Source organism: Echinococcus granulosus, assembly GCF_000524195.1.
Source record: "Echinococcus granulosus chromosome Unknown EG_S00005, whole genome shotgun sequence".
Taxonomy (NCBI): Eukaryota; Metazoa; Platyhelminthes; class Cestoda; order Cyclophyllidea; family Taeniidae; genus Echinococcus; species Echinococcus granulosus.
This window is the reverse complement of record NW_020170385.1, coordinates 499,792-522,331: the sequence shown is the minus strand read 5'-3', so window position 1 is coordinate 522,331 and position 22,540 is coordinate 499,792. Positions and strand designations below refer to the sequence as shown.

Here is a 22,540-nt window from a genome sequence, read left to right as displayed (position 1 = left end):
GGTTTTTGCGTACATTATGCACCTTCCCTCCTTGAAAGGAATTTATTTGTTTGCACAAAATGAAATCCAATAGCCACTGAAAAAATCTGTATCAAAGCTGGACAATATATCTGATCAAATTTGGACCCCCCAGTCAAAGTAATATAACTACCGCATTCATATCCACTGTGCTGTATCACTCGCTGATTTTAATGCCACTTAATTCATCCGATATTTATGGTAACACTAAATAGTTTTTAAACACCACCTTTTGTACTTCCCAACTGGATGCACACAAGGGCAAAAGGAAAGGCTTCATCTTATACAAATTATGTAAAAATACGTTGTTTACTGATCGCAGAGTGAAATTATTATTGTTGCAATTAGAAGTGGCAGTTAACAGGCAGCCGTGTTAGCAGTTCTGTTTGGTATCCAGACTGTTACAAAAAACACGTGCGGAAACACAGCAATGATTGAAACCGCAAATGAAATAAGTATTTATCTGGATACACTACTGCTCAAGCGTTGTTTGTTCTGAGCCATGCATCGCTTTCTGCAAAAACTGTGCGGATGCACATAGGTGCGGAACACGGATGTCATACAGCAGCAAATGATACTAGTTCAGTGCATGTAGAAATCAATCAAAAAGAGAACTTAACACCTCTGCTTGCAAAGAAAATTTTTGATTCTGACTTGAACTATATCTGATTAAACTAGCATGAGATTTTCCATTTGGCACATTTGTCCCACATAATAAAGTTTTTCACACAGTTATTGTTCATTGAATTCACCTTCAAGGCATGCCGAATTTAAATGAAAAAGGCGCTTCAATTAGCTACGAGAAGCCTTCTTGGTTTCGCTAAAACTTGAAATACTGTTCCTAAATTTCCTGTAAATTTATTTTCAAAATACGTGTCATCGAGGGTTTGAATTTTGGTCCTTTAGGAATTATTGTGTTTTAAACACAAACAGTTCTGAGTTAACTTCCAAATTTTTTACACAGACTAAGTGCAACGTCAAAAATGCCATAGGAAACACGACAATAAATGTGCAAACCTGAATTGAATCCAAGATAAACTATTTTAGGAAACATTATTTCTTACGAAGCTAGACTTACGAGACGTCCAAATTTTCATAAGATCAATTGCTTATTTGCTTATTCGATTTTCCATATACTTTGTAAATTTTCTAGTGACCGCATTCAGCTGCTTCTAAACCGTGTGTTCGGTGTAACAATAGACGAGATTTTTTCAACACATTTGCTACAGGCTTCTGGTCAGATTTAACAGTCAGCTAAGTTGCTTTTCTACTTTAAGTTCGAAATTAACAAGTCCGTCATCTCTTCTAAGGAAAATAAATTAGCACAGTAAATGCAATATCAGTGTGTTTAATTTCTTTTCCATTGCTGATACCATACTTGAACCGAATCCATTTGTAGTTACTATTATTTTATCTCATTAATTCGGGCCTTTTAATAAATTCTGCCGCCTTGTGCATAGTATTACCCTCGGTCCCCTAGCCATCGGCTCGTCTTTTAGTAGAATACGTAACCAAAAACCTGCCACAATTTATGCGAGGTGCTGTTTTCAACGCTTCGTGACCTAAATCAACCTAACGATATATATAAATATAACAATAATGTATCATTTGCGCCCTCGCGAAGGAACACAAATGTGCAAGTAAAAAAGACCTCGCCTACTGCCTTCAGCCTGATGCAAAGTTCACTACATTTGCAAAATTAATGAAACATGGAGCTTAGTGTGGCTAATGCACAATGCCCACCTCAAGCCCCAGAGTGCTTTTATACGTCTCCTTTCAAGTCGTACTATGAGTACAGGGATAATGAAGTAATGCGTCATGTGACAGCCTAACCTACTAGTTCACGCGATGACCTCGAGCGGATGGGATTAAATGCTCTAAAGTATTTTAACCTTCAATACGTGTACCAAAATACCACATATTGGCATGTTTGATAAATATTAGGTATACAGTTGTGTAAGTTAGTAATTTTTTACGCGGGTGGACTGACAAACTTTGCCTTTTGGGAATTTTAAATTACGCCAAACTTCCGATTATCGGTGTTGATGGATGCTTGCAGTTAGGCGGAGAATAAAGAAAACGGATATTCGACTTTTTCAACTATATTTTGTAGAGACTATACATCGTGGAAATATTGTGACCTCAGTGGCAAAGAAAACAGTCTGTGATAAAAGCATTGAGCTTAGGAAAAGGTGAAAGTGCTCACTTGGTGGATGATGTGAGCAAATATCTTACTATTTAATAATTAAACCTTAATCACTGATTCAGATGTATATACATTTAGGCGTAACAAAAAATAACGTTTATTGGATTAGCCATAATAGTGATAATTTTTCACAGAAGTTTAAATACCTTTGCAGCTGAACCAACGATAAAACTGCTGGATAATAAGAAAAATAATCCAGATAATCACCAAACAGGGTAACCAGCAGTAGGTTAACCGGGAATTCGCTGGAAAACTCGGTAAAATCAACGCAGCAGAATTGGAAAAATTCAAAGTAGAAATGGGACCGCATGTCTAAGAAAAAACAATCTGTTAAATTGCCATTTCAGATTCGCATCCGCATTCATGGAGCGCGTCAATTACCCGGAGGAAATATTTCACCACTCTGCAAAGTGCTATGCTGGAATCAGACACAAATAACAGCGGTCAGGCATTCTACTAACACACCCTTCTGGGGAAAGACCTTTTTCTTTAACTTCCACAAATCGCCTGCTGAGTTGTTTCAACACAGTATTGTTTTCGGAGTGCACAATTCGCGGAAGCTCCGGTCCGATGCTTTTATTGGCAGCTTCGAGTTGAGCATTGCAGCCGTTTACGAAAGTCCCAATCATGCCATTATGCACAAATGGCTTCTTCTTGGTGAACCCGAGGACCCTCAGGCCGGCTCAAAGGGCTATCTGAAGGTTGCCTTGGTCATCTTGGGCCCCGGTGATGAAGCGCCGGTAAAAAACCTATTCTAATTTCAATCCAACATTTACTGAATTGCACATTTCAATCTCTCATACCATGCTCTGAGGCTTCAGCATTATTCAGGAAAAGTATTGCAGAGAATCTGGTTTTGCATTTATACTGAAGTAAATTGGATAAATTTTGTATCGATACTTTGAAATTTAAAGAACTCAACATCTTCACGCGTAGTAGTTTTGATTAAACCTGTAAAATAAGGATTGTCAATCCAACACAATCATTTTTCTGAATGGGGAAGTATGCGCCACTATTTGAAACGCTTCTTTTATTATCAACATTTCTTTGGATGCGTTAATAATTAAACCACCCAATTTTCCCAGGTAAATTCAACGTTTGCATTATCTTGTTGCTAGCATAGTAGTAGATGTTTGTGGTGTTTTATTCATTCAAAAGATATTTTTAAATCTGTCTAGTTAGTATAATCTAGTTTAACTGCCTTTATAAGAGTCACCAAATTTTAGGATCTCAAGGCAAAAGAAGATTCGGACGATGAAGATATCGAGGCGTAAGTTTTTAAAATGATACATTCAGTTTTTGTTCCTATGCTTAAAGTTAATCTTCGTTTGGCAATCACAAGAAGATAGTTGAAGGTAAACTGACAGTTTTTCTGGCCCCAACTTGGTTATTTAGTTAAATAAACACTGCTCTTATGAATTTCAACCACAAATCTTTTATATTGCGCTCCAATCTTTTCCAAACCCTTTAAAGTTGAAATATTTCATGTACAAAAACAAGTTTATCCTGGGAAGCTCCCAAAAGCAGAACATGGATATAAATGTAAAGTGGAGAAAATGTACGACGCCTGATGTATCTCTGTCCCATATTTGAGCACTATGTCGTACGCTTCAGAAATATTCTACGACCTGCTGGTTTGCAACTCCGGCCAGCATTAATGAAGTTCTTGTTATATACCGGAGAGGATTATCCAAGAAGTAAGTATCGTTTATCTCTCCGTGCGGGTTATTTGATGATCACTTAGGTATATCACGAATGACTGCTGGCAAGTGAATCCACATGCTTTATCAAGTATTTTTGACTGTGTATATAATGGCAGCTGACTTGAATTCTAGCATAATTCTTCAAGTACGATCTCGACGGCAAAAATGGGAGCTTATAATGACAATTTGTATTAACTCGTGCTTCGTATGGTGTTTCAAGAAAGCAATTTTATGGAAACACGTGAAAAAAATAATTATATTTTGATCAACTTCTGTGAGTTTTTAGTGCTAGTTTTATAAAGCGTAAAAACACTCACAGTAATCACTAGTGCTCTGTTTCGTAATCTCCTCAAGTGGTACATTATTTTATGCCTTCTCAAAAAATTCCACCTATGGACATTTTCTACTTTTCCGTTTTATCTGTGTGTTGATGGGTTACGTGAGCTGTCCAGGGACATCTGTGTGCTTGATTACCTAAGAAATAACGAAAATTTGAATTATCCTAGCTTTTCCTATGCGAATGGGAAGTCTGAAGTTTCACTGCAGAAAATTCACTTTTAGTGGACAGCAATGCGTTCTCGGGTGTAAAGAAACTCTTCAAAGGTGGAAAGGATGATAAAGACTTTGTTGACCCCTTCGCCTTGGTGAAGTTTGCCGGAAAGCAGGCAAGTCTTACAAGATTCTAACTATTTCTACCATCAAAGCTAAGGCATCAATGTAAAAACTCTGTGGCGTATCTATTCGTACTGTTCATAATTTGGTACTGATTGCCCACATCGATAGCTCAATCCATCCCGTATCAGTTATGCACTGGAACCTTGCAAACCAACCAGCTGCAGCTTATAAACATGGCTAAAATCGTTTTATTTTTTCTTGCAATCATACGATAAAGAGTGATTCCAGACTTCCTAATTTTCGTCAAAACTTGGCTCATAAACCCGAGAAATCTATTTCACTCAAACGTTTGTTTGTATACGAGTCACTTCATCTTCTTCAGATGCATGTCTAGTTATTCAATAATGACATTCTTCCGACTGGGAATCACTTAAATGTGACTGACTAAATTAAAACAGTGTTATGGGACGCAGGAGCTTGATATGGCATTGTTTTGAAGTCGCATAAGCTACGGTTTCTCACTTGAATTAGGAGTTCAGACTAGGGTTTACAATTCGCAAACACTTTACTTTCTTTAACATATGCGTAATTTTATAATCAGCGTTATGTTGAGCTGCTTACATCACTGCAATTCTGAGTGACGAATTGGTAGTTCGTTTGAGCGACGTGGATGTGAGATCAAGTATGCCTTTGGGACTTGAGTGACTTCGAACACCAGGTTATGCAATGATATTGATTGAATTACATGGAAGTTAATGAGGTAACCCCCTTTTTTGAACATGAATGTGCTCACTTTCGAATTGGAATTCCTGATTAGTGCGCACCTCCTGTGGGTAATAACGGTATAGTCGTTTTGCCCTGTTTGTTTAAATCCGGTACTTTCGACTCATTTAGGCTATTTGATTCGGACTATTGGGAAAAGAAAAGGAGCTATTTTGGCTTCTCTAGTGATGTTAATAACTTCATTGTTGTTATGGGCTGCCATCAAATTTGCAGGCTGTTTTACCATCATTTCATTGCAAAGAATTGCATGTGGTCACGTAGTTGTCTTGATTGACATGTCCCACATTATGCCATTCTCCTAGGAGCCTTAAATTTGAACTTCTTTGAAGATTTTGTTGGTCTTCCAAGCATTTGGCTTTTATGACTTATAAACTGTTGATCTAACAGACTAGAGTACTACAGCCAGGCATGGGTTACTTAAACACTGCTACGTCCTGGTTGGCTGAATTGCTTTTCGAGAAGTGGATCTTTTCCTTCAAATATCATGAAGCATTCGCTCAATTGTGTGGCGAATTCAGTAACAACTTAGTTTAAATGGCTTTATATGAGCGACTTGTATTAGAGTGCCTAATTTATGTTAAAGAAACAGAAAGCATATAGTGAGTGAAGATTTTGGTTTTTTAGGTGAAATCATCAACAAAAGAAGGTACTGATCACCCAGAATGGTACGAAGAACTGAAACTTGGTGTCCAGGTAAACCATGCATTCTATTACTTTTTCTGTGTGCATAATCTTAGGGATTCACATTTGACAAGGCAGCCAAATTTAACATACCGTGAACACTGATCAATTTTCTTGTTTTGGTTTTGGTGTGTGTTAGCCATCAAAGCTTAATCCGGAATGTGTAAATAAAAGTGTTTGAAACAATAGAGTTTGATTTTATTAATGATTCCTTTAGTTTCCATCCATGTGTGACAAGCTGGCAATAACTGTCTACGATTGGTATGTTCTACGATTTTTTTATCAAACTTCAGTTTTTTGAGCTAATGAATCCGATTTTCTGAGAGATTTTGCGCAATCATCTTATAAATTGACACTCGAAGAATACATCTTGCCTATTCTCTTGGTAATTCTTCATCACTATTAACGGATATCTTTAAGTTATGGTACAATTTTATGAAACATTTAGCAAGCCTTTTTTACAATTTAAAAATGAAATCGTCGCTTTGGAATATTACCTTTTGCAGAACCAAAATTGATCAGCCTCTCAATGCACACTTTGTGCTGCTATCAATTAAGTAGGCTTTATTATCCAGATCAACAACCCCGCGTAAAACGCTGGAGTACCAAGCTGTTGCTTGGGTCCAATTTGCTATGTGGAGGCATCATCAGAGTTAAATTTTAAATAAAATATTTTAGGGATCGTTTGAGCAAAAACGATGCAATCGCAACTGCATTCATCAAGATCGCCGACATCTCTGCCTTGAGAGATGGCGATGATGGTTAGTTCTATTTCCCAGAACAGTGAAAGTAGGGATTAGCTAACACGCCCTACTCTCAAGTACTTGCTAATTCTCCCCTACTCTTCTAACAAATGTTGTATGCACGCTTGCTTTTGCTCATCTCTGCTTCCTCACAGCGACCAAATATCTCACAATTCCTTCTCACCGAATCTCATGAAAACTCAGATCCTATAAGGTCATAGCTGAAATATAACCTAGCTAGCATATTATTCGTTTCCCTGTACGCCAATAACAAAAGGAGAGCGCTTGAATATTACGAGTCAATTTGTTTTGGATTGCGTTGGACACGACTTGTTCGTACTAGCTAAAGAGTGAAATCGATAGGGTTTACAGAACCCATTGGTTTTGCCTACAACGAATGATGTTTGGACTCTGTTGTGAGAGTGGAAAGAATTGAAAGTGTTTTACCCCTTGTGAATACTTTTGTGACATATACAGGGACAGAGTGAGTCAAGACGATCCGATTGGGTGTCATTTTTTGCGGATGTCTACTCTCGCGCCTAGATCAGGTGATGATGGTAAGCAGCGGAAAAGACACCTTCTAACAAGATAGTACGCTTGTGTTTGAGTAAATGGTGTGGGCTTTTTTCTACACTAAATCATGTTGGTAGGCTTTGGCATTGTAAAAGCATAAACGCATTTATTTTGTCCTTTAAAATATCTGTTTGTCTTATATTAATTAAACTAGGTTTGAATATCAGCCGTTTGTAGTAAAAGTGATCAGATAATGACGACTCATATTTGCGAGACTTGCCTTAACCATTACTAGGAAATTGGTAAATCGGCACATGCTTATTTTCCCAGGATTGTACCGATTTATGTTTTAAAAGTAGGTATTAATACCGTTCAACTCACTCAGTTTCATATGGGATTTGATCTCCCTACCATTCAGCCGCTTTCACGCCGACTAATTTTGCACCCAAGGCATGCCAATTCAGGGTGTCTCACAAATGCATGCATTCCTATTGCACCTTATGACTGCAAAAGATAAACCCTTCTGCTTAACTCAGGTTTTCTACCAACTTTCGGTCCATCCTTCATCAACCTATACGGGTCACCGCGTGAATTTAGCGATGGGCTCGATAAATTTGACGCTTTGAATTTGGCCAAAGGAGAAGGATGTGCCTACAGAGGCCGTGTGCTTTGCGAGGTCCAAACAGAGCTTCTGGACGAAATGCAACAATCTGGAGTCAATCCAATACCCGAGGACATGAAAGTTCACGTCACTGTAGGTGTTTTTCTAACATCTAATGGCTAGGGTGATACAATTACTAGCATCCTCTATATAGCGTCTTCGTGTTAGCTGCTCAACCTGGTGCGAATGAAGTCATTTGGCTTCAAGGACTTTGTTTTTGGTCGCGAAAAACAACTGCAACTTACTGCATTGTGAGTAGATATGCGACATTATTTCCTTTAGAAATACATGCGGCGACGAAAGTACGTACTTCACGCCGCCTTCTTCCATGCCAATATGATCAGCATCGATGACGCACCAATTGAATTTGAGGTCAGCATTGGCAACTACGGTAACAACCTTGATGAGACAGTACCACCCTGCGCATCGACCACTCCGCCTACCAACGCAGTGTTCGATGGCTGCTACTACAACTTCTTGCCCTGGAGTGACACCAAGCCGTGTACCGCTGTAGAGTGCCAATGGGAGGATATCTCCTATCGTCTCTATGCTGTCAACATGATAACTCGAATCGCTGATAACTTGGTGAGTCACAAGATATATTGAATTTGGAAATTAATCTGCAAAAATTGTACTGGCGAGTACTTCCACAAAAATATTTAACCATGGTGTCGACTGTTAATCTTTCAGTGCGCAAATTCCACAGGTACCTTAATAATCAGCCAGTATTTTGCTCATGATTTTGTCTAGCTGTACACTTAATCTTTTCTGATAGAGGTTTTTTGAAATGTGAAGTTTATTCATTACTGTGTTTTGCATTTGTCTCCTTGACGTGTATTCAACACTAGATCAATTGATTTTTGATTTACAACGACAAATTTCAAGAATACCGCCTATTTCTAGGACCTTGTATTTTATTTGTAGGAATATGGCCTCGAAAATATCGAAGTGAGCATGAAAGTCGACCTCGCAGAAGAAGACCTGGCAAGCACGGTCATTGCAACCCTCGACCAGTTCATAATGGACTGCCAGTAAGTCATGAACACATTATATAGCCACCCATTAGTGATGAGTAGGTTATTAGCCTAATGACAGCCCCTGATAATCTCAATCTTGGATGCACGCGGTATCGCGTCCCGTCACTAGAGCAAAAGTAATTTTATTTTTACTCAAGTTTTTAAAGTACTTATTTCTACTAAAAAGTTTGCGCAAGAGTGAGCTCGTGTGCGTTTTTATTTTCGAAACAGTTTGGAAAGTTAGATATTATCTATGGATATATGGTATCATATTATTTGGTTGCATATTGTGCATAGTAAAGTAGCGCTTACTATAATTTGATTTAATTACCTTAGAACTCCACTGCCCGAGTGGACGGAGGGTTGTACTCCAGTAAATAACCTGGACCAGAAGCTAATGAAATTACGTCATGACGATCTGGAGCAACTCAAGACCCAGGCTGTCAAACTTCGTGAAGAAGCTACGAGTGCTGAAGATGTTGTTAAAGAACTAAAGGTTTACCTTGAAACTTTGCGCAAAATCTTTGTTGAGGTAGGAACCAAAACATTTTCCCCTCTACTTATTCATTAAATCTTCTCAGGCCTGTTTTATGCATCATTTAGCCACAAAACAGCATGCCAGATGTTGTTATATGGATGATTGCTTCTGAGAAAAGAATCGCCTACTTCCGCATACCGGCATATGATTTGCTCTTCTCCGAAAATCAAATGTATCGTGGTCGTTATTGTGGTGAGGTCCGGACTATAATGCTAAAGGTAAGGAAAGATCTCACTAATTTACTCCGTACTTTACACTGATTTTGCGTTTACCTTTGTGTTACCTTACCAGCCTCCATCTTTGGATAAAGATGATATGTCTGATAAGTGGAAGGTGCCTGCCCAAGTACGTTTGAGTTTGTGGCTCGGTTTGGAAAAGGAGCAGACTGACTGGGCCGGCCGAGAAGACGATGGGCTGCTAACCGTTGTGGCGGAAACAGTGCGTTCTTGCAACTTATTCCCCTACACTGATGGTTAAGTTGTAAAAATGCACTACTTTTAACACTACGGATGTGTGTGGATTGGCTGCATAATTAAAACGCAAACATGTTGATAGTTTACACATATAATTATAAGATCTAAAAGTGTGTTCATAAATTGGGGATATCTAAATATCACACTACAGTTTTGGTATTAATTTCAAACTTCTGAATACAAATTGTAATAGTGTCCATCAGATTTAAGTCATTGTTATAGAGTAGCTAAATGAACTCGATTCCCAAGATAATATTGCGCCACTCTCACAGGAAATCTGAATGTCGACTGGCAGAGAACCGTTATTGATCCCATAATTTCTTCTGCAATCCATAATATTACTTCAAAAAAACTACTACAAGGTGCATAAGTTGATTTCCATCTATCGCGATTTTCCTTATTTTAACCATGCGTTCAACCGCCACGTTCTCACATATATTTAGCAAATCTAAGGCGAATTAGATTACACTAGTTGTGTTTAAATAACTGCTACTGTTTCAAAGTAGTAACAGTCCATCTCTCAGTGTTACACAATTATTCGCTCACTATTTTTCCCATTCTGAATTGGAACTGCAGCGACGCTTAATTATTCCTTTATTTAGTACGAGAACGAAGCCCAAATAGTAGGTAAGTGGTCTTCGCGTCGACCACCACTAACTCGCCCCAACTTCACGGACTGCACTGGACACCTCGAAACCCCGAAAGAGAACTTCATTCCGCCTGTTGGCTGGAAGTGGGAAGGTGATTGGTATATTAGCCCCGAGTTCTCACTCATGTTTAAGAAGGTAGGCGCCTCTCTACCATAATGATTCTTATTCGTGCCATCTCACGTGATGAAAGTTACTATGCACAGATCTGTATTGAGTCTCGAATGTTAGAATTGGTAACACTACGTGTTTTATTTCAGTCTTTTAGGTGTAAGTAATGTTAAATTAATGAAGCCATGATGGCGCTGATTTTGGGGAAATTTTTCATTTCCTATGCATTTCCTTCCTTTGGATGATTCGGATTCCACTTGCTAATGCTGTCCAGTAATTGCTGCACTTTTTCATTGTAAATATTTTATTGAAACAGGATACCGGGGCAACAAGCTTCTTGGAAGATGTGTTCTATAATGAAAAGCGCACCCCAATCTCCGGTTGGGAGAAAGCACCACTAGCGTATACGGACGCCCAAGGCTACGAAAAGTCGGGTCCAGATGAGATTGAACTCCCGAGTGGATGGGTTTGGGAGGACGATGCCTGGAAGGTTGACTTCAATAGGCCCTGTGACGAGGAAGGTATGGATGTATAAATGACTGAGCACTTGGTGGACAAATACATGCAGATATTAATTGCTATAAAGAAGAAGAAGAATATCTCAGGTTTATATTATTCGCATTTGATTTTTAGATCGTACTTTTGATACATAATTCAGTGCCATACCGTGCTAATGCGTACTACTTGTTGGTATCAAAGTCCTGTCTCAACCTCTTTTTTAAGTCCCACATCTCTGTTGTCTGATAAATCTAGCTAATATCATGGTATCGATTCACAGGTTGGGAGTATTCTGTGGACCACTCAATCGGCAGCTACGTGGCCGTGGAAAAGGTCTTTCACATGAGCCGAAGACGCCGTTTAATCCGCCGCCGAAAGGTTCAGGATATCACTAAGAATGTCAAAGAAGATGTAAGTTTGGTACTCACCTTCAGCAAGTGCCCTTGCAATACCTAACTACCAAAATACTTGAAAATTTTTTGATTTTTCCAATCCAAAATATTTATTATAGAAGTAATCGGTTTACAGATATACTTTTTGCTTTATATGGAATCTGTATTATCAAAATTCCTAAGCTACCTACTTTTCTTCATCTTCAATTTTCGTATTTACTTCATTAATGAACTCTTACTTTTGCAGATTGTAGCCAAGATGATGGAAAAGAAAATGGTTTGTCTCAGCGCTGCTTCCGCGCCTAAAGCTTTATTTCTTTTCTTATCTAACACCGCGTGTGCTTGTAAACTTATTTGTTTGTGTTTTCACACTTTTTCGTCTACGAGATTCGGTCTAGCATCTATGCTATTTACGCAACTAAATGGACATAAAATGAAAATAAACCGCTCTGTATATAGTGTATTTTGGAGCGGCCGTGAAATAATATACTTTTAGAATCAAGACAATTTATCGTGTCGCTGCTACAGAATACCAACATAAAAAATTGAAATAACAGCAACCGCGACTGCATGCTCACCATCGAATACAGTATTTATTTACCTAAAATGCTAACATTTTAAAGAAGCCCTACCGTTTTCCCATTTTTACGGACCGTCTCCCACCCGGGTAGGACGCACGTTTGTCTTTACTCGTAAGTCCCTTTTCAGAAGTAATTTGCTTAACTGCGCCAAGCTTTTACAACTGCTACCATTTTGATGAGTCTTTAATATTTACTTTAGTTAATGTTGGTCTAAAATGATTTATCATTATGAAATTCAGCCAGTATGCTGATAGACTCACAGAAATGGCTCTTATACCAGGCCTTTAATGTAAATTGGCTAAATTCAGGCCATCTCAGATTCAAGGGTTATCCGTTAAAACTTCGATAATTAGGAACTTTAAACAGTAATTTTGACAAATCATTCGCACTAGTTTATGAATTTCTTGCACATGGTTGTGAGTTACATATTAGCGTCAATCAGTCACGGCACTATTCTCAATGCTGTTGGTTGATTTTAAGACTTGAGGTACTGGGAGAATATATAATTTTGTGTTAGATTAACGAATTTTACTTTTGAACAAAAGGAATCACTTGGGTTTTGGGTATATTTTTTATTAGGGTTTAAGAGGAAATTTTCGTTCAGGAGTGCCATTGGGCGTTAAATGTGATAAACTCAGATGATAAGCAGATACGTCACTATACACTTTGCTCCGATTCTACACAGTCTACGGCCTTTTATAGGAGTCAATGACACCTGCCGCAGGGGAAGGCTGGGAATACGCATTCAGTTTCAGCAAACGATTTCACACTCCGAAGAAGGGTACTGACAATGTGCGGCGGCGTCGGTGGCACCGAAAACTTGTTTCTGACAGTCCCAACTCTATTGTGCCAGGACTCTTTCAACTTCCACCACAAAGTGACGAGGTAAGCTAAGAGCACTTTTGGATAGCTTTAGTACCGTCAAACATTTGGTACCGCTAACATTCCGATGTTATCTACTTGCATTGTATCAACATATTTAGGTATAAATCGAGGAATGTCAATAACTACTTGCAGAAGTTAAATAGTCTCAATAAGGTTCCAATATTTTGATGCTGTTTTGGTGTCTACAATTTAGTTTTCAAGTTCTGCTTCTTAACTTCTGATTTAATATTTTGGATTTATGAGTTTTTTCCATTATATTCAGAAAAAGAAGAAGGTAAGTGGTCAGTCGTGCCGTTCATTCTATCTAATCTCGCAGCCTCTCTCAAACGGAATCATAGCCGGCACTTTGAATACGGTTTCATAACATTTATGTTTATTTTAAATTGTCACTAATCTCCCTTTACCACTATCCGATTACCATAGAATAGCTTATTTGCAAGCGTGCTAGATTTGAACGCACGAAAACACTTTGCTTTGCACGATAATGGGACAACTAAATTATGTCCGAATTACACCCAAATTACCTGCCTGATAGAATATTACGGCTTTGGTGACAGAAAGTAACCAATCGATTAGGCAATAGTTCTACCCTATCATCCAACCTCACATTCTTGCTTCAACAACTCAATGCGCTTTACGCCTAGCAATTGTCCCCAACCGCCTGCCTTATTTAGGGCTAAAGGTATCACATTTCGCTTTGCTGTTTTGTAGATTTGTAACAATACTTCAATCTCATTGGACGGTTTTGTTCGGATTTTACCCAATGCTGTACTGCTCATCTTTCTTATTTTTAGCAAACTAATATGACAAGTCCACGTCTGTATATCAAATACGAAGGTTAGCAGTTTGCTTGATCCACTCCTGTTAATTAAAATCGATTTAAAATGTCAAATAATACCATTAAATGAAAGAGATGAACTGATTTGAATGAGACCACATTCGGAATTTTGCCACTTATTCAATTTGATTTAACTTTCCATATTAACACAAATGAAAACCTTGCAAGTCTATCTTTAACAGACCGGAAGCTTTCTGTAATTTCTACATAACAATGGGCAGAAAATGGCATAAATTTTACTTCATTGACGAGGCAGTTTCAATAGAGTTCATTTTATGATTTCGGCGAAAAGAAGCCTGGATTAGTGAACCCTAAGTACTATTAATAAGTCACTAACTTGAAATGCCAATCGTCTCCAAACTAACTTGGAATCTCACCCATTTCCCTCACCTGAGACCTTTCTCATTTATTGCAGCTAAGCAAACGTGGCAGCTAAATGCCTATATTTTTCAAGCTCGTGGTCTCTTGGCAGCTGACCAATCAGGTTTGTCTGACCCCTATGCCCGTGTCTGCTTCATTAACCAATCGCAAAAGACAGAACGTCTGGAGAAGACTCTCAGTCCTCAGTGGGATCAGACACTTATTTTTGAAAATGTTGTTATCTACGGTAATCCTAACGTCATTGTGGACTCGCCTCCACGCGTGACAATTGAACTTTTTGACTGGGACCAAATTGGCACGGATAGTTTCCTTGGTTGCTGCAGTGTAGGTTCTGTTTCGTAATGTGTCATTTTGTGCGGCAACCTTCCCTATACATAATAATCAAACATGAAGTTCGACCATATTAATTTATTTCGCACTCGAAGCTTCTGGTCAAAAATCGGTGATAGTATGAACATTTCTGCTTATTGGGCTTACTGTCATATCTTGTATCTAGACCAACGTATTTGCTATAAAAATTTACAATATGATATTTGGCCATTTAGCTGACGCCTGAAGTTGTCACTGATCCTGCTGAATTCAAAAAAGTTATGCTTCAATGGTATCCCATCAAGAAACAAGGCAGAGATGGCGGCGAGCTTCTTGCTGCGTTCGAATTGATGTTGGTGAGTGTGATTCTTGAAATGTACATTACCATTGCTTAACACGAATAGTTCTACTACCTAATTACCCGCAAAATTAATTAGGTACATGTATATTTGTTCAAAATTGTGTATTCTAGTATGCTGACAGTGTGGATTTATTTATTCACTTTGAACTTTTCAAATTTGCTTATGTAGAACCTACATAAATTCTCGGAAAAATTGTTTTACAGCTTAATGGAACTGCTCCACCATCCCCGCCTAATCTTAAACCTGGCACCGAAATCTACGAGGTTCCTGAGGGAATCCGTCCCGAACTTCAAAGGATGGGTATTGAGGTGCTTTGCTGGGGTGTTCGTAACATGTCCAAATATCAGTTGGCTGCAGTTAACTCACCTTCGGTGGAGATTGAGGTCGGTGGAACAGTGCTCAGTTCAGATGTCATTACCAACTTAAAGAGGACACCAAACTTTAAGAAATCACTCATGTTTCACGTGGCTAAGCTCCCCAAGGAGACCCTTTACATGCCGCCGATCAACATTGGCGTGCGTGACAACCGGCCGTTTGGTCGTAAACCGCTAGTTGGAACGCATGTTATTTCCGACATTTCAGGCTTCAAAGTGCCTCCATTAATGCAACCATTTGATCCCCTCGAAGCTATTCCAGGTACGCCACTTCTTTCCTCAAACAAATTTGTATGACAGAGGGACTTTGAGTCTTAAATAGCGATTATACTAGAACCAAATATTTCTGGAAAGGTTTTGATTAAATAGTTTACACCAAATTTAAGTCTTGAAAAATGCCAGGGATGTTATTTTATAAAATTTTAAGAGCTCAATTGCATATGCACTCGGATCGGTGATATTTTGGCCTCCCAAATCCAATTACGCTAATATATAATAACTTTACAAACTTTAATTCACTCACGAATCTTAACCTCTCTTGTTGCTATCATAGAACTCGAACGGGCTGGTTCACCACCTCTTATCCATGAGCAAGATATGGACAAGCCGTACGAGCCGGAGAAGAAGGCTCTCTGTGCTGTAAGTGTCAAAAAAAACAATAGGACGGTTGATGCCTAGATTTTATTTATCATGACTGATCCCTGCCTATTGTCTTCATGGTGTATGTGTTTGCCTTTGTGGTCTGTAGCGTGACGTAAGTTCCGTTCGCCTTCTTTTCTGCGCTTCATAAAGTCAATGCTTTAATGCCAGTTCATGATTTAATAAGCTAATATCCACCTTCAAGAAAAATGCCGCTTAAACAATACAGTTTAATGGGTGCTGCGGTTAAATCGTGCTTAGAATCGTTCCTATTGTCAGCACGACTCACTTGCTGGGCCATCACGTCGTCAGTGGGTATAGCCTTCAAAATGAATCACCTAGCGTATGATTCGTTTTCAAACTAAACAGACATGAATTGTGCACACGAATCCCATATATGATCATTTAAATGTTTCGTTGAACACTTGTGAATGAATTTTAATGCATTATTCATCCGTGTAAATGAATGGAGAGTTCACAGCAATATTGCATAAATCCATAGCTAGAAACATAATCATTGGTTTGAAATGTGGATGTACTAAAAAATGACTCCTCTCTGTCAGACCGTTCCTGCTCAGCCCTATGTGGATCCAAAGAAAAAGTGGAAGTTTCTTTCTTTTCGAAAGAGACAACTTCAGGAGGTTATTGTCGTTATTTTCATTTGTATTGTCTGGACAGCATGTGCCACTACCCTCTTTATTAAGTGTATCCTTGATGTTCAGGCATTTTCAGTTCCTTTTTATCCACAAGGGACAAAGAGTATCCATTTATTCTTTCCTCATCGCTTGCATTTTAGCTCCCACCTTTTAAAATGTACCTCTGGGTGATACTGCTGGCATCGAGAATAATTGGAATTAGACTGAAGTAAAATACAATACTGGGTCTCAATTAGACACTTAAAATATCTGTTTTAGGAATAAATGTTCATCTTCGTTCAGTATTAACCCCCTAAGCGACTTTAAAGTGGGTCCTTTTGAAAATATTACTTGACAATAAGATAAATGCAAAAAAGGTCTCACATCACAAATTAGGTGTTACGATGAAGCATCACAGCACACACTTTGCATGCACTTACACACGAGACTGCACAAGAAGCGTATGCTTAGCTATTTCTGCAGAGGATGGGTGTAATCATTTTTAACCTCATTTAGTCAAGAGCCAGCATTCGGCGTTCTGATCGCATAGATGGCGCAGGAACGTCCATCACCGAGGATGCATTCGCGTACTTACGCGAACAGACTGGCGAAGTTAGCAACTCACTTGTGGTTGAGGTTTTTCTCTCTGTGTACTTTTGTGTGCTTGTGTGTTGTCCGTAGTCGTAATTTTCCCATTCGTGGCTGCATTTCCCTGAACTTCTCACTAATGCTGTTGAGTTTGATTAACTAATGCAAGTATTCTACACGCGTCTATAGTTTGTAAATATTTCTTGGTTTACTGTATATTCAGATGGATATGGAACAGTTGGATCCTAACATTGATTGGTACTCTAAATACTACGCCTCCAAGGGTGAATTCAAGAAATGTACTGATTACAAAGAGCGTGGCTACGACCTACTTAAGGTAAGCCCCATTTCTCAGTTGTGCATAAAAAGATCTTGAAACAGGAAGATCAAGGGCTGTAAATTGAAAATCGCTTAAAAAGCGTCTTTTTCAAGCATTTTTTTGAAATGCTCTCAATGAGTGCATGGATATGAAATTCTATTACACCAATGTAACCAAGCTCCTGTTATGTATATTTAGTACTTACCTCATCCAGTGGAAGATAGTGAGGGCTTCTACCACTTCGAGGACTTTTGTCCAACATTTCACCTGTACCGAGGAAAGTCAAAGGATTCTGAGGAAGATGATGAAGAAAACTTTGCCGGTGACTTCAAGGGAACCTTCCGTATTTATTGTCTACCCGAAGATCCAAATGCTGCGATGCCGTTAAAATACCTTGAAAACGAGGTTCCAGACTCAGCCCCTGTCGAATGCATTGTTCGTGTCTACGTTATCAAAGCTATTGATTTGCAGCCGAGCGATCCGTCCGGTTTGGTAAGGACCTCTCCCCTTCATGTATTGCGTAAAGTAACTGAGCACTTTCTCTAAATGGCTTTTGTTTTGCCTCGTAGGCTGATCCCTATGTTGAAATTAGACTGGGAAAACAGAAGGTCAGCTCCAAGGATAATTACATCCCCAATAACCTAAATCCCGAATTTGGCAGGTAGGTAGATCACAGTTTCCAAGAGCCTGAATTGTTCATCACTTCTAACTGTAAATTCGTTTTCTTTCAGAATGTTCCAACTGAAGGCTTTCATTCCGATTGAGAAGGATTTGATTATCAAGATCGTTGATTACGATTTGATGACTCGCGATGATGTTATCGGAGAGACTGTCATCGATTTGGAGAATCGACTGCTTACTAGATTCCGCGCTACATGTGGCATTCCACAGACCTACAATTTGACAGGCTTAAACCAGTGGCGTGATAATCAGCTGCCCTCAGAAATCCTCGCTACATTCTGCAAAAAAAACTCTCTTCCAGAACCAAACTACTCCATTGAGGGAAATGGTATTGTCACCTGTCATATCGGAGAGCACTTCTTTAACATTAACGCGTTTGAAAAAGGCATGATTCCTAGCCCACATTGGGGGCCTCCCAAGGAACGTCTTGCTCTCCATATCTTGAATGCTCTCCCGCTGGTTAAAGAACACGTAGAAACAAGGGTGCTTCAGAACCCTATTCAACCTGGAATGGATCAGGTTGGTTAAATGCTTTAACAAAATTTAATCAATAGGTTTGGGGTAGACTTCCAGTTTTTGGAATATTCATTGATGGTGATGGTAGTTTAAATGGACTTAGCTCGACACCTTGAAAGTTTTCAACAGAAGTATTTCATAGATTTGAGATCTCAGACAACGCTGAAATCGTGGTAGTCATTTAGGAATATTCGTAGCTAAATTACCCCTTGAAAATTAATACCTAGGCATTCCACAAATCACTTGTGGATGTTTTAAACAGTAAGGGACTCCCTCATTCTGTTATAACTTTTGCGCATAAGCCTATTGTTCATACTAGCACTAATACCATATTATTCACTCAGTTGGTATTTCCGTTTGATAGTTTCTGGACTACCCCTTAAATGATTTGGTAAAATGATGTGAATCTGATGGATTAGCACCTGCGAATTGTATTAATCAGCACCTATGAATTTTGGATGCTATTATCCTAGTGCATGCAACATATTGCCCTGTGTTCATTCAGTTGGTATTTGTGTGATTGTTTTAACTGGTGTTTACTCATTAAATACCTAGTGATTGTGAGTTTTACATGACAGCTCATCGCGTGGGTGTGCACTTACTGCTGTAATATCCTGCGTGCCAAACAGCCAATAAATTGGTCTGGCAATGTTGATTAAATGCAAATAAACCTGTAGCATTTGCCACAAGATATCTATCATACCTGCCCATCCACTAGTCGCAAACTACCACAACACCCTGAACCTTCTTTGAAGTCGTGAAAAGCCGTCTCAGTAGAGAAAGAGACTTATTCTTAATGCGGTACAGAAGGACTGAGAGGTCATGAGCATTGCTGGAAGGCAATGCCGCCACAACGAAAGCACGACCCGTGGCGTCTGAAGAGGCAGTCCAGTTAAATGTGCACTAAAACACATGTCTGATTGCTACACTACAATTTAAGAAATACATTTTACATCAACCGAATCCACTGCAATTGAGCTGTGCAGATCGCATTTTCTTTTTTTTTTGTTTTCAAAATCACCTGTGGTGCGCAAATTATTCATATATATCACACGCAACGTTTGATGTAATTTTACGAAAAAGTGGCAGTTTCACTTTTTTTGAGTAGAGCAACCTATCATTTAGCAGTTCACGCCTCCAAAGAGTGCATAAAACACCACCGGTGTTGCGTGTGTCATTGCATTTCGCTTGGCTTCTGCCATCATCTATTGTCGAAAATTGGTGAATAAGTGTGTTTATTCACAGTTGAATGAAATTGCCGTTCGCCCCATCAAGAGCTTTTGCTATACTAATGCTTGGATTTCATTGTTATATTATGATATCTTTCTCCATAGGGCAAACTTGAACTATGGGTGGATATATTTCCTTTGAATCTGGGTCAGCCCGGACCTTGCTTCGACATTACTCCACGTCGTCCGAAAGAATACGAGCTACGAGTTATTGTTTGGAATACATACGACGTCAAACTTGATGAAACGTCGATCACTGGCGAACGTATGTCTGATATCTACGTAAAAGTGGGTTTAACTTTACTCTCTCCTTATATTATACACCCTCCAAACGCTAATCTAATACACCTATGCAAAATGAAGGGTTGGCTAATGGGAGTCGATGAACGCGAGCATACAGATGTTCACTACCGTTCGCTCGACGGTGAAGGCAACTTTAATTGGCGTCTCATCTTTCCATTCGGGTTCATACCAGCCGAAAATGAATTAGTTGTCTCGAAGAAGGAGCACTTTTGGTCTCTTGATAAGACCGAAAAGAGATTCCCGGCAGTCCTCTGTATGCAGGTACGTTAAAGTAGTGATTTCCTTGAATAAAAACGGTCACTTGATTAATGATGGGTATTTCTCACTTTTCTTACTCAAAACAGTTAGCCATAAGTTTGGTTACCATTTTGTAGGTATGGGACAATGATTTATTCTCACCCGACGACTATTTGGGCACGATGGAACTACCTCTAACACACATGCCACAACCAGTTAAGAAACTCAAGGAGTGCACCCTTGATATAATGAATACAAGCAGTCCAAAGAATAAAATGATCAATCTGTTTGAGAGCAAACGTGCTAGCGGTTTCTGGCCATTCGCTGACCAGCCTGGGCCGGATGGACAGCTCACGGTAAGTACGGTGCTTTAATCCACATATTTCATACACGCGTCTGAAAAATTAAGCTCATTTTGTGTTCACGTGTTGAGTCTATGAAATTCCAAATGCATCGCAATTATGTGATCATCTTAAGTTATATCATGGCATCGCAAATATCTACTTTTACATTTTAGCAATCAAGGTCAATACATTTCATTTAATAGGTTCGAATTTCCAGAAACTACGGCGTCAGGAAAAGTAGGATAATTTCTACATTTGCCTTACATAGAGTTGGGAGAGCTCCTCAGGAATTACAAGCAGGCTTAAATTGTTGGAAGTGTGAGCAAACGTTATGCGGCATGTTCTGTTGTAGTTATGGTAAAATAACTGACATCACCTTCCCGCGAGAAGTTCGCACATTTTTTAATTTTTACGTCACTTCACTCATGCACCAAAAGGATATTTATGAAATAGCAAAATGCAGGAATGATTGTGTTTCATGATTTCATAAAGTCGAAAAGTCCTATTTGAAATTTATTTCATTTACGTACAGGGTAAACTTGAAGCAGAAATAGAGCTCCTAACCAAAGAAGAAGCACTTGAAAGACCTGCAGGAAAAGGACAGGATGAACCGAATGCTAATCCGCACTTGGATAAACCCAAGTACGCCCCAAATTCTCCCTTTTATATTTCGTTAACTTTGTCAACAACTAAACAAAGTAATTGTATCTATTCCTCGACATCAGAGACCTCTAAGACTCCGTTTTAGGCTTAAAATAGCTAAGGCCATGTCATGAATTGTATTTTTAAATTTTAATATCATGTATTTGGTAAAAATGACAAAGCTTACCTCATTGCGAGATCGCAAGGTAAGTGTCGCGTTAATTTAGAACGTTCTCTTCTAGGCATTTTGTGCTCATGTACTGTCTTACTGATTTTATGTAATTCTAGGCGTCCGGAAACTTCTTTCTTCTGGTTCACCTCACCCTTCAAGACATGCAAATTCATTATTTGCAAAAGATTTAAATGCATCCTCATTACGATCATTTGCGTCTTCCTCGCCGTCCTCCTTATTGCGCTCTTTATCTACGCTATCCCGGTAAGTTAGTTCTATGGTTGCTTGCTTTGCCTCCCGGCCTGACTTATGTGGCTGCATTTGAAGTTTCCCTAAGAAAAATGCATATTCTATGCCTCATTTTTATTTATTGGCTGCGAGCGCTCAAAAGTAGCAAAATATCAATTAACATTTAAGAGTCTTTATATCAGGGATTAAATTTTCCATGTTAGTAAACTAGCGCTTGCCTTGTTATTTTAATCAATCAGGGTAAATGCAAAGGTCGTATTACGATTCGGCTCCTATTGCTGAATAACCACTTCTTACTTGGACATCGAAATTATGTATCCATCACCCTTTAGACGTCTATCTCTTCACGATTGTAAACGAGATTCGTTTTCACTTTTTCAGCAACTTCTGGCAAGGAAAATGGTTGGCGTGTAACTGTCCTTGTGATGGTGGTGACTTGCAAAACTCACCTACTTTTCAGACGTTCCAGCACTCTCATTGTGCCTTCATAGAACAGAAAATATTGATGCCCCTTATTTATTTTACCTTCTTTTATTTCTTCGGTTGATTATTTCTCTTTTTATCTGCCGTCTTGTCCTCTTTTTTGCTCATCCGTGGCTTGAATGCTTTTCTTATTCTGTCGTTCTCATGGCTAGTGATATTTAATAAATATTTGCAC

The 22,540-nt window shown here is 38.9% G+C and overlaps 1 protein-coding gene across 1 annotated transcript; it reads left to right on the top strand. All coding sequences in view use genetic code 11, as the record gives it.

The window, feature by feature from the left end:
- Nucleotides 1-2,532: 2,532 nt before the first annotated feature.
- EGR_01315 (Myoferlin) lies at nucleotides 2,533-22,373 on the top strand (the record flags this gene model as incomplete). Its single annotated transcript, XM_024490564.1, has 35 exons — nucleotides 2,533-2,964; nucleotides 3,451-3,494; nucleotides 3,839-3,921; nucleotides 4,489-4,571; nucleotides 5,950-6,018; nucleotides 6,224-6,267; nucleotides 6,685-6,767; nucleotides 7,799-8,016; nucleotides 8,206-8,508; nucleotides 8,848-8,954; nucleotides 9,276-9,471; nucleotides 9,543-9,695; nucleotides 9,769-9,915; nucleotides 10,553-10,735; nucleotides 11,025-11,229; nucleotides 11,487-11,617; nucleotides 11,846-11,875; nucleotides 12,882-13,064; nucleotides 13,859-13,901; nucleotides 14,318-14,607; nucleotides 14,829-14,948; nucleotides 15,158-15,590; nucleotides 15,882-15,967; nucleotides 16,531-16,608; nucleotides 17,119-17,214; nucleotides 17,414-17,527; nucleotides 17,708-18,001; nucleotides 18,079-18,170; nucleotides 18,241-18,709; nucleotides 20,041-20,223; nucleotides 20,299-20,499; nucleotides 20,613-20,831; nucleotides 21,352-21,461; nucleotides 21,750-21,901; nucleotides 22,264-22,373. 35 exons carry the CDS (start codon nucleotides 2,533-2,535, stop codon nucleotides 22,371-22,373), a joined length of 5,784 nt encoding a protein of 1,927 aa, XP_024354888.1.
- Nucleotides 22,374-22,540: the final 167 nt, after the last annotated feature.